The following is a 12,530-nucleotide window of genomic DNA, read 5'->3' on the forward strand; positions in this document are numbered from 1 at the left end:
AAACCTAGGAAGATCAGAATACATGATCATACTTTATTTGTTCCTAGTATAACCGTATGTGTTCTGTAGTATAAAAATGCTATATTTTTATATATATGAATACTTCTATATTTACATATTTATGAAGCTCTAAGGGGGTTGAAGAGCTATTTCACATTTGACAACTTTGATATTGATACTTATATTTTCCATAAAGTTCACTGTAGTTATACAAGAATCGTATTTATGCACATACCAACACACACATACAGCCATTCTTTAACTCAAGAACATTTTATAAATTTAGACTATACTGCAAGACTTAAAGTACTTTCTTGAAGCTTTGGAGATACATTTCAAATTTTTATGTTCATCAGCCCTCCCTTTGGAGACAGCTTAAACATATATAGAATAATAGTATATTAGGGGCAAAATGCTGCTGACAATTAAGGAATAAATGTAGCCAGTGGAAAGGCTCACAGGAACCAGGAGATGAAAAATGAGACAGCTCTGTGCAACCATATGTTGCATTTGCTTTGCCATGTAGTGAAATTTTTCATTACAAAGCAGCCTTTCCTTCTGAAGAAACTCAGGCCCAACTTGGGGACTTGAGCTTCAGTTTCATTTTAGAATGAATGTCCTCATATTTTCTCATTTAAAAATTCCAACATTAGGGATCCCTGGGTGGCGTAGCGGTTTGGCGCCTGCCTTTGGCCCAGGGCGCGATCCTGGAGACCCGGGATCGAATCCCATGTCGGGCTCCCGGTGCATGGAGCCTGCTTCTCCCTCTGCCTGTGTCTCTGCCTCTCTCTCTCTCTCTCTGTGCGACTATCATAAAAAAAAAAAAAATTCCAACATTAAATCTAAGCAAATAATGAATTCATTTGAGCTAAATAATTTGTGTCTTTGGAAATGTTAGTAGAAAAAAAAATGTTAGTAAAGTAGGTGTCCTTGCTTAGCTGCTTACTCAGTGGGAGAATGGGAGTCACTTCTATAAAGTACACACACTTGCATGCACACAAATCTTTATTTAAAAACAAATCTCCGGCAGCCCGGGTGGCTCAGCGGTTTAGCACTGCCTTCGGCCCAGGGTGTGATCCTGGAGACCCAGAATCAAGTCCCGCATTGGGCCCCCTGCATGGAGTCTGCTTCTCCCTCTGCCTGTGTCTGTGCCTCTCTCTCTCTCTCTCTCTCTCTCATAAATGAATAAATAAAATCTTTTTAAAAATAAAAACAAATCTCCTCTGTTGCTCTGCATATAAGCAGTCTCTATAAATAGTTGCTCATCTTGCTCAATTTTGTAAATTTTGGACCTTGCCCTAAATCTCACTCTTATTCTGTTTATGATTTTACTGAATCTTTTATCCGTAATTCTCAGAGAGTAGGTACCCAGAGCAGCATCAGCAGCACCACCTAGGAACTTGTTATAAATGCAGGTTTGGGACCCCACCACAGACCTACTAAATCAGAGAATTGGGGGGTTGGGGCCCAGCAATCTGCTGAAAGACGTCTCTGGGTGATCCTGATTCACATTAAAATTTGAGAACCCTTGTCAGGGGGGTTCATCTACCTATACTAGTGACAATCATTTTCACTTGTTTTTGCCAGTATAACAAGTTCAGGAGGTTTGGATTTGATTAAGCCTGTGATTTAAACTTTAAAACTTCTTAGATTTTCATGTAATACTGTGTCATCTGCACATTCTAAAAATAAAACTTCTGTGAGAATTCTAAGTGAACATTATTTAATAAGACATCTCTAAAGCTACATTTCAAGTTGAATATACTGTTGCTATGTTCTCATGACACATTATGATATGAGAATGACTACCTGAGGTAGCTTTTAAAAATGGACTGTCTTTTGGATCAACTTGTCTTTGTGCTAACAATAAATGCTGGTTGTGAATCCATCTTCTTTCAGCAAGAGCTGATCTACTTTACCTTCAGCCGACAAGGCAGTGGAGAGCACACGGTGAACCTCAGCCTTCTGCTGCAGAGATGCAATGAAGTCCAGCTCTGGGTGGCCACGGAGATCCTGCTCTGCAGCCAGCTGGGCAAGCGAGTGCAGCTGGTGAAAAAATTCATCAAAATCGCTGCGCAGTGAGTTTCTGGCAGTGAAAAGTGCAATTCCTCTCGTCTCCTTGAGAGAGTACATTTTTTTTCCTTGTGATGATTAGAAGGGTTAGGAGGTAAAAGTATAATACTGAGTTAAGTGACCGAATGATTGAAAAGGTCTGTCCTTGAATATTTATGTCTTTGCATTTGAAGTACTTATACTTTTAAGTCACTGTTAAAATACCAAACTAAAGCACTCTGCTCTGCAGGCCAGAACAGTTAAGCAGGCAGTGCACACATGCTCCATCCTGCAAGCTAAGCTACAGTGTGGCTGATAAGCTACAGCAGGCTAGGAAAACTGGGAAGATGACGTTAGGAGGGAGAATTATTGCAAATCAGGTGCATTCTAAGATCCTGTTCTTGGCTGCTGGATCCCCATGGTTTGAGCTTTACAAACTCCTTAGCAGGCCCAGCCCTGGCTGGTCCTACCTGACCTCTGAGCTTCACCCACTGGGTACAGCTGAAGCCACTCTGAAATGCTGGCTTTCCCATGCACACCACCCCCAGGCCTGGATATGGTGGTGTTGACTCTGCCAAAATGACCACTTCCACCTTGCAAATTGCTGTCATTCTTTAAGATCTAGGTCAAATGTTGCTTCTTTCCTGAAGTCATCTCTTTCCTGAAGCCAGATGCAGAGTTAACTAACTACTCCCTACCCCTACTCTCCCTCACACACAGGCTTTTTTCCCTTTTAACCTCTTTATTATATTTATTAAACTTCTCTGTTTATATAGAATCCCTTCACTTGGCTGTGTTAGCCTCCAGAGGACAGGGACCATTGCTAATCAAACATTGTACCTGATAAGGCTGATGCAGAACTTGGTAAATAGCAGTGACTCAGTAAAGGTTAGTTGAATGACATTTTAGTAACTTGCTGAGAGCATCTCTTAAAATACCAGATTTGTATCCTGAGACTGCTCTTGGGACAGCCTCCCAACAGAAGTAGACAGCACGAATCAGAATGTTTCCCAGTGCCCTCTCTTTCCCTTTTTATTTCTCTTTTGTCTTGCAAAATAGTTTTTACATCAAACAGTTTTGAAATATACATGTCATTTGTTCAAGAACTGTGTATTACTTGGACGGATCCATGCAGGGAACCAGGGGTTTCCATGAGGAAACCAGACTGACCCTACACCCAATCCATGCCTTTGAGGAGTTTTTGCAGCCTGCTGGAGGGGGGATACTTTGATAGCTCTGATGGCTAATTTGCAAAATAGAATGGAGGGTGTGCCCTATTCTGAGGTCACACTCTTAGTGGGGCTTTGGAGGAGGGGAAACTCCGTATGCCAATGATGTGGAACAAGAATATTCAAAAAATATTTGTGAGGGAAGTAGCATTCAAGGCTATATTTGAATTCTTGGTGGAACTGGACCGATAAGAATCAAAAGTGCGACTCTCTGTGGAGGTTAAACTCACTGGAGGAGGGAAGCAGAGACGTTCATTAGAGGGAGACAGCATATGGTCAGGGAAAGGAATCGCATCCACTTTGACCAGAATGGAGGGTATTTATACAGAAGTTGTAGGAGATTGATCTGCAAAGGAAGATAAAACCAAATTGTGAACGATGTTGAATTTGAGATCGAAGAGTTTGGTCTGAATTAAGACAAGGATTATTGCAATTTATGTCAGGAGACTGATATGATGAAAGCCATCTCTCAGGAAGGTTGCTCTGAGCTAGCATATAGACTGAACTATAGGCAAAGAGACCCCCAGAAGCAGGACATCCAGTTTACCTAGCAAGAGATAATAGAAGTCCTCTAACCTGGTGTTTGATGTGACTGAGATTGGATGGAGAGAGATACAACAGATATTCCTAAATATTGGACAGTTTTTATGATGGATATTCCTTTTTTTGATTTGGCCAGTGCACTCCAAATAGCCTGTGAGATTCATAAAGGTGAGGCTCTTTTTGGATCAAAAGCTTTCTTATAAATGCCAGTTATTTGGAGAAATGGGACATTAATGTCCCAAGGAGCAAAATGACACCACACAGCTTAGTTCCAGTATAAGATTATATCTATCCTCAGGGAAATGAAATATATTCACATCTTCTCCATATGGCCCCATGCTCTTGAATTATTTACTGTACTGGTCTCTCTGTCCCTAGCCCATGGAATAGAATGCCAACAGAAACATAAAGTTAAATTCCTCATAATCACACTAGTAGGAATAACCAAGGGAAAATAGTAATTTCCATGATCATGAAGTGTCTCCCCTGCCTAAGGCATCTATTTGCATATTCATGTTTCCTTTCCTTCTCACCATCCCCATCCCCCACCTCTGTGGTTTGAGTGGAGTTTATTTCCTCACACAGACAAAGGAGTGTTTGCTAAACTGGAATGTTTCAGTGTCAGTCTGTTCTTATCATGGAATGAATGAACCTTGGTAACAAAGGATTCCAGACCAGTTTAGTATCCAATATTTATACTCTATCACTTTGTCTTCTAGAGAAATGATTTTTTCTCTTTACAGATTCAGACATTAGGTATGTGCTTTTTTTTTTTAATTGTAAATATGACTAAAAAAGAGATCTGGGCCAGGAAAATCGTTCATGGGAGCTAAACGATAAAAAGATAAGAATTTGAAGATTCCAGACAAATAAATTATGCCAAATTAAAAAAAAAAGAATAATAAATCTGTTTACAATGGGTAATAATAAAACCATTTCCCCAAAATGTCTTGTTTTCAACTCCAGCAAATGCTATCTGAAAGGCTTGCTATATACTAGGCATTTGGGTGATGGGCGGGATACAAAAATGGAATGGACATATACTCTACCTATAAGGAACCTAACGTCTAGTGAGGAATCACAGGACCACGGAGCTTCCATCATGTACTAAATAGGAGGACTTGAGAGTAAGAGACAGCCTCCCATGGAGGTACTTGTGGCCTAAGGGTGAGACAGTTCTCTGGACCACGGGGCCCTCTCCACAGAGGAACCTGCACCTCAAATCAGCATACCAAGCAATGGCGCTGGCTCACATTTCTTCTGGCCAGTGTGAACTTTCCAGGGGTGTGACGACACAGAAAGGGTAGACTGAGGGAAGTAAATAACACAAGGGAAGCAGAGTCAAAGTATTGATGCAAAAAAAACAAAACAAAACAAAAAAGTATTAATGCCTTTAGTCACCAACAATTCATAAGAACACATGGGTTTCTAAATCATTGGCCAGAAGGCATCTTTATTTATTCATGGAATATACCAAGCAGCGTCCACCCAGCAGAGAGTCGGTGGAAACCAGATGAAGGGGCCAGTTAGACTAAGTTTTGGGTCCTCTTGCCAACTGCAGAGCTGCAGGCCTGGCCAGAAGCCAGGCAAGGAAGACTAGGAGAGGCACAGCCCGTGCCTGTGGAGACTCAGCAGTAAGGGGCCTGCAGCACAGTGCCTGCCCCAGATACATTGGACCCTAGGTATGGAGGCAGCAGTGCCTTTCCAGGTTCCACTGGTAATAGAGGTAGAACTTTCCCCTGTGCTCCCTGGTGGGACCTGTTGGGACCTGGAGCCCAGTAGCTAGCCCACGAGGCTGGCACCAGGACAGGCCACTTAGGGAGGACCTGCCAGGGCACAGCCAGCTGTGTATGGTAGTCCTAAAACAGCCTCATCCATTCCCCTGGTTCTCAACTAGATGCTTTCATATATAACTTCCGCCACTGGGGACAGTTTTTAATACATGTTGAGAACCTTTAACATCAAGATCGCTTTTGACCAGTGATGTAATGACTAAATGTCTAACTTAAAGAACCATAAACTCAGTTAAAGAAGTTTTATACATTAAGACACTCATTGTAGCATTCTGTATTGGGTTGAATTGAATTGAGAACTTAAATGTTAACAATAGGGGAACGAGTAAACAAATCATGTATGTTTTTGACGAAGTCATATAACCATTAATGATGATAGTGAAGAATTCATAATACACACTGCAACACAGTCCTGAAAAAGCAGGACTCAGAGTTGCATATACATCAGTTCCATTCGAGACCCTGGTGGAGATGTGGTGGAAAAGGTGGCATCAGGCGCAAGCTGCGCTCATCAACACTGGGTACTTTTTATGTACCAGCTTACTGTTGAGCACTTGTATATTTCTTCATATTTATCAAGTTAGAGTAATTTCTTAATTTTAAAAACTTGGGTCAGGGATGCCAAAAAAGTGATTTTCTTAATACGGCCCCAGTAAAAGGAGTCTGGAACTCACAGGCTGTCCTGGCTGACCTGGGAGGCCGAGCCTGTTCTGCAGGCTTTGAAAATCATTGGAATTTTGACCAGTTGAGTTGAAGGACATGATTGACATGATACAGAACAGATAAGCTTACAGAGTGTAGGGAGCTCAATGTGATTTTATTTTGCATTTTATTTCCTCCTTTTTTCCTTTAAATGAGAAATGTAGGACAGTATCCCCACAATACAGGCCATATTTTACATAGATACATAATATAATAGCTATATTGTTGATAGCAAAGAAAATGCTGTGTCATGGGAGGAGGAGCTTGGACAAGTGAGGTGAGAGGGGCTTGTCTGTGAAACATAATGACAGCGTCCTGAGTAAAGAGATGGGACAAGAGGGCTGTTGGAAGGAGAGTATGCTATATATAAAGAAACGTGAATTCAAGAGTTTTCTGTTAAAGTTGTAAATACGTCATCCAAAATAGATTTTTTTAAAAAGGAGGAATCTTTTGAGGTGTCCAGAGGGTGTCAGGAGCACAGATCTTTTCCTAGAAGTAAGAACGGAATATGTTACCTGTGTTAGGAACGGTGAAGGGGATACCACCCGCCACACACGCACGCACGCACACACACACACACACAGAGAAGCACTCAATGTGTGTGAGCCATGGAGCAGAGTTCAGCACTGCCCTGGACGTTGAACTCTGTGGCCTAGGAGAGTCTTTCCAGCTCAGTGTTTTGCGGTCATTTGGCAAAAGGACGTGGCTCCAAGTACCTTGTGCTTTTTTTATTCTGTAGCTGCAAAGCCCAGAGAAACCTGAATTCCTTCTTCGCTATTGTGATGGGTCTCAACACTGCTTCTGTCAGCCGGCTGTCACAGACCTGGGAGGTAAGTAAGCCTTAGGGGTTCATGTGGATAGGGGAGTGGGGTGTAGGGATAAATAAAACTGAACAGGAAATGTTCCAGTAAAAGTCCTTTAAAATAAATTGATTTAAATGGTTTAAATGAGACAAATACTACTAGAGGAAAAGAAGTTAAAAATGAATGTGTCAAGTTGGACTCTTGATCAAATGGTCTTCAAAATGGTTCTATTATTTATATAAAATATATATAAAACATATTTTTCATATGTATAACATATGGGTATTTGTGTGTGTGTGTGTATGAAAGAGATAAAAATTATAAAATGCTCCAAAGCTAGAATTTGTTTTCTGCTCTGCTGCCATGACACTGTTGTTACAGTCCCATGTTGGTCCTTTCAAAAGTGGTGACATGTGTCCAGAAGCAAATTTGCTGAGATGCTAATGAATGTAAGCTTCCAGGCCTCTATCTTGCAGTGTGCTCACATGGATGATGTATATCTTTGTAAAATTTGCAGAAATAATTTTGTAATCTTTTTTTCCAAAGAGGGCCCTCAAAATGCTAAGTTTCAGGCCTCCCAAGTCCAGGCTCTGCTGCTGTCTGTGTTGCCTGATGAAAGCCACCTGAGTTCTAAGATGGAGAAGCACACTCAAGTTAACCCAAGTTCTGGGGCATAGACTCTAAGGGCATATGTGGGAAGAACTGAAAGCAGGGTGTCCCTGAGTATGGCCTCACCCTCGGCCCTATCACCTTCTTTCTTTGGGCTTCTTTTTGTTTCTCTTTCTCTGTTCTCCACTGAACAGCTACCTCGTTGCATGAACCATTTCTCTCTCCCATCCTTTCTCTTTCACCTTTGAGGCTTCTCCCATATGATCCTGACCCGCATATGGCTCGTGTGGTCTCCTGAGCTTCTCTCCAGTGCTCTCAGATTCAGCTCCTGTCACTACTCCATTGTCTTCATGGTTCCCGATTCTGACTCCTGCTAGATAGGCCAGCTCTCTTTTTTTCTTACTTGAGATGTCAACACAGGGCTCTGAGCATCTTAGTGACTCACTTTCTTTTCATCAGGGGCCATGCATGGTGGTGACCTGAGGGTCAGGGCCCCTGCTCCCAGAAGGAGTGCAAAAGAAAAGAAACGAAAGACCTGCCTGCCCCGGTTAAGCAAACAAGACCTGCATGCGCAGCCTAAGATGAAAGGGGGCGAACAACAAATGCCACAATTGATCAGGGCCGGAGGGAAACAAATGGCCAGCAAGGGTGGAGGGAGAGTGGAATTTGAATTAAACCAGCAAAGAAGCCTTGATTTGCAGGAATTGAGAGGAGAAATAATTCAGTTAAATTCAAACAGCATGCATTTCATGGACGTGTAGACTGCCTGCTATGTGCAGGGCCCTGCATCTGTGCCACAGCTGATAGGAAATGGGCCAGACCAGTTAGAACAGAGTGTGTGGGGATGAAGGAGGTCTGGAGCCAATTGCAGGTGGACCGCAGGAGGGCAAGGGGAGAGTCCCACCTAACTACCCAGCTAGAAACGGGCAGAATCAGAATTCAAATTCAGACCAACTGACCACTCAGGAGGGCTTGCCATTTCCACCCTCCCTGACTTTCCATGCCGCCTATTGATGTGGGTGATCTTTGCGATTCAGCTATCCTACTGTTGCTGTGCAGGCTTTGTCACTTAGGGTTTTTATGGTCTTTCACCATTAGCCCTCCACTGTGAAACACAGTTATATCATTTAAGCAACAACAACAACAAAGCCAGCCTGTAGCACTATTTCCCACTCAGCAAGTCCATGCGAGAAGACGAGAGCATTCACCAAAAGTGAGACATGCAACTGAAATCCAAGTTTGTATTAAAAAGTCACCATTGTGTGGAATGTCTAACCAGTTAGATTCTGAGTCATTTAGCCTTTACTTATTTTAAACTGTTTTTAGCCACATTCCCAAAGCATGTCATATTAAGGAACGATGAAGGTTGCACAGTGAAAAGCAGGCAGGGTAGAACCAAATGATAGAGGTATTTATGTTCAGAAATGTGACATGTGGAAGCACAGCTTCATAAACATTCCCCTCTTATTGCCTCTGAACGTAACTGACTTCTCTGACCTTTTCCTTTTTTGTGTTTTGTTTGTTTGATTTTAGAAAATCCCTGGGAAGTTTAAGAAACTTTTCTCTGAACTTGAAAGCTTAACAGTAAGTAGTGAGCCAAACGGGACTTACTCTTCAAATTTATGGACAGTGCCACATTTCTTCCTAGTTTGCAGTGGCCAGGACCCACACTCTACCGTGTCTGGTAGCTTAGGCTGGATCACTTGTACATGAAAATGTAGCTTTACTTACTGGAGTGAAGAAGTTGCCAGTTAATGCTTCTTCCTCTCCGTGGAGAAAGGTAGTGAGAATGGCCCTTCTGACGTGATTTCCAGAATGCAGATTTCTAAGTGTATAGTCCCTTAGTCCCTTTCAAAGCCTACAGTGTCAATTGGTATACAGTGACTGTGCAGTCCATGTCTCATGCATGATTCTTTTCTCATTCTTCTTTTTCCTGTTTCTTAGGTTTAGATTTTTTTTAATGTATAGTTGCTGTTCAGAACACAACAAAACAGTGTTCTCTTATTTTCTATACATTGTTTATGCCTTATGAGAGAGGTTTTTCTTTGCAGTGTACCTAACAAAAGACTTTGGGGTTACCCTGTGATAGAAATTATGCAGAGGAAACTGTACTTAAAGAACCTATTTGAGGAAAATAATAGGGCAATCAAAAGGTACCTCTCTTTTGCAGTCAGTTCCCATTATTGTAAACCAATAAGTTGACTTTTATTCATTGCCTACATTTCCTGCCCTAATTTAGTGAGTTTATTCTCCTAGGAAACCTTTATCTACTTTGTTCTGAGGAAGAACCTCTCGATATCTAAATCATGTTCAAATTGTATAGCAAAAGTGGATTTAGAATTGTTTCTATAGCACATTGATTTTTCTTTCTCTTTGTAATCTGCTTGGTTTGTCAGGATCCTTCCCTGAATCACAAAGCCTACAGAGATGCATTCAAAAAGATGAAACCACCCAAAATCCCATTCATGCCTCTGTTGCTTAAAGGTAACAATTTTCTAGCTTTTATGCTTTCCAATTCCATCTTCAGAAATGTATCACTCTAACTGTACAGAGCCAAAAAAAAAAAAAAAAGGATTCTCAGTATATTTCTGTAGAGTAATTTTGACATTAGGACCTAATGGTCTTTTCTTGTGATTATTCTTCAAATGCTCAATTATTTCTGAAGTAGCTGAATTACTTAATTGTATTTGAGATATACCAAAGCATTCACCTGATTCACAGAATTTGGCCCTGGAAACTTATGTTTTTATTTTGCTCTGCTTCTAAGTGCCATCTTATTTTCTTGGAGTTTACCATCGTCAACCAGGAATAAGGCTGGGATAAAGAACCCAAACAGTGAACATGCTCTGTGTTTGCAACTTAAATTTCAGAGAGCTAACCTACCAGACTGCTGAGAAATACCTGTGGTCAAGCCCAGCAATATAGTGTAGGAAAATTATTGGTGGAGAATGTACTGTCTTCTTTCCAGGAGTGGCATCCATTTGGGAAAGTATATGACAACTGCAAGGTAGTCAGTCCAACGGACTTCTCTTCTGCAGAGCACCAAATAATTCATCCAGAAACATGTTAGTTAAGTTTGCTAATGAGATCTCAGTGGTCTCTTTCAAACTAAGAGGGTTAATTAAAAGGAAGTTCTTTTTAATCTGGCCTATGCTGCTAACATTCAGTATATATCCTACCTCTGTGCTTTCTAGGAAAAAGATTTGATCATTTTTCTTGGTCATATTTTGATTCTTTCCAAGGGATTTTATAGGAATAATTTTTTATATAGCCTCCACCATTCAGAGGCTTGTAACTTCTGCTGAGTCTGGCCCCGATAACTGGACTCATAAATGTGATTCTGGAAATGAGCTTCCCAGGAGCCCTATTGCTGTATGGCTCAGCCATTCTCCCCATACACACTGCACTCCATCCCTCCCCCATTGCTACTCCCACTGGCAGTAACTCTGATACTCCCTCCTGGGCTTCTCTCTAGAACAACCAGAGCTTTAGAGAATTACTGAGTTGCTGTGATCCCTGCAGCTCCTCATCTATCCTGCATCTAGTACAAAGCAAGAATCTTCCTGAAACAATACCATATTAGCACAACTGAGAGGCATGGAGATGCTTCGTTCAAGCTGAAAAGATTCTGCTAAATGTAAATGGATGAAATAGGGAGAGATTGTGATGCCAAAATAACAATTTAAAAGTTTATTCAGGCTTAAGATTTTTATTTGCAAAATAAAACATCTTCATCTGGAGAGTGCAGGGTGGCAGGTGGGAAATAACACTTAGAATCTTTCAGACACGTATAGGAAATGAGGACAGATCTGGGAAAGGAATTAATTTTAAGCAGAAAAAATTTTGAAACAAAAAATGTTAAGGTAATGAGAAATTAGTTGACAATGTCCCTTGAGCTTAAGTAGGTATGAGCAGTGCTTTTTACTGTATATTCGTGATTTTCCCCAAAAAAATATTTAATGCAGTCAAGTGTCTCACACTTACATCTTAGCTTGGATGCAATTTTCTGCTCTACTGAGTTTATCTAGACCTCTTTGTTGGCAGCAAAATAAATTTCCCTTTTTACTACTGAAAATACATTCGGTCATATAGTCTAGTAAATATTTTTCTTTTTTTCATTAGGAGCTTTCTTGAGTTTAAATAAGCACTTAGTTTTCCTTTTAAAATATTTTGTCATTATGAAAAAAACATCATTAGTGCTTTATTGTATTTAAAGTTATCATTTTTCTCTGAAATAATTTCCAAAGAAATATGGGGTGAAAATTTACAGTGTGTCTATATCATGCCTGAAACAAAACATTTTGGAATTAATTTGGAGTTTTTTAATTGCAAAAATTTTTTAAAGTTATGGTAAACTGCTTTCGGACAACCAATCTTTTAATGAAAACCCTCCCCTTGCGCCTCTCACTTTGGGTTGAGCTCCTTGGGTGTTAAGAAGGATTAGGCCTCCCACATTTCCATTTTTTGTGAGACAGTCAGTTCCCAGTAAGAATGCCGATTATCAAGTGAGTGCCTAACCTGAGGATCCTTCCGGCGTCAGCTTTCCTGTTTCCCGGTTCAATTCTTGCCTTTTGATTTAGCTTCCCCCCTGCTGTGGTGCGGCATCCATTCAGAAAGAGGATGAATGGGAAACCCTACATAAATGTAGGGGAAATGATCCAGCTGAGCTAAAGTCCGAAGCGGCTGAACAGTGTGTATCACACAGTGTTTTTGGAGATGTAGCCCTTTCCAGTAGAGTGAATATGAGCAGGTGTGGGAAGGTTAAGTGAGGTCCTCTGGTGAGTTGTGTGTCTGTCAGA

General features: G+C 41.0%; 1 protein-coding gene across 1 annotated transcript in view; it reads left to right on the forward strand.

Annotated features, from left to right (window-relative positions):
- Window positions 1-12,530, forward strand: part of RAPGEF5 (Rap guanine nucleotide exchange factor 5) — a 229,736-nt gene that overhangs the window by 201,636 nt on the left and 15,570 nt on the right. The window contains exons 20-23 of the mRNA XM_072783806.1: window positions 1,900-2,078; window positions 7,059-7,149; window positions 9,265-9,315; window positions 10,128-10,215. Coding sequence (XP_072639907.1) covers window positions 1,900-2,078; window positions 7,059-7,149; window positions 9,265-9,315; window positions 10,128-10,215 — 409 coding nt within the window. The remainder of the gene's footprint in view (window positions 1-1,899; window positions 2,079-7,058; window positions 7,150-9,264; window positions 9,316-10,127; window positions 10,216-12,530) is intronic.

The sequence above is a fragment of the Canis lupus genome, chromosome 18 (assembly GCF_048164855.1).
Source record: "Canis lupus baileyi chromosome 18, mCanLup2.hap1, whole genome shotgun sequence".
Taxonomy (NCBI): Eukaryota; Metazoa; Chordata; class Mammalia; order Carnivora; family Canidae; genus Canis; species Canis lupus.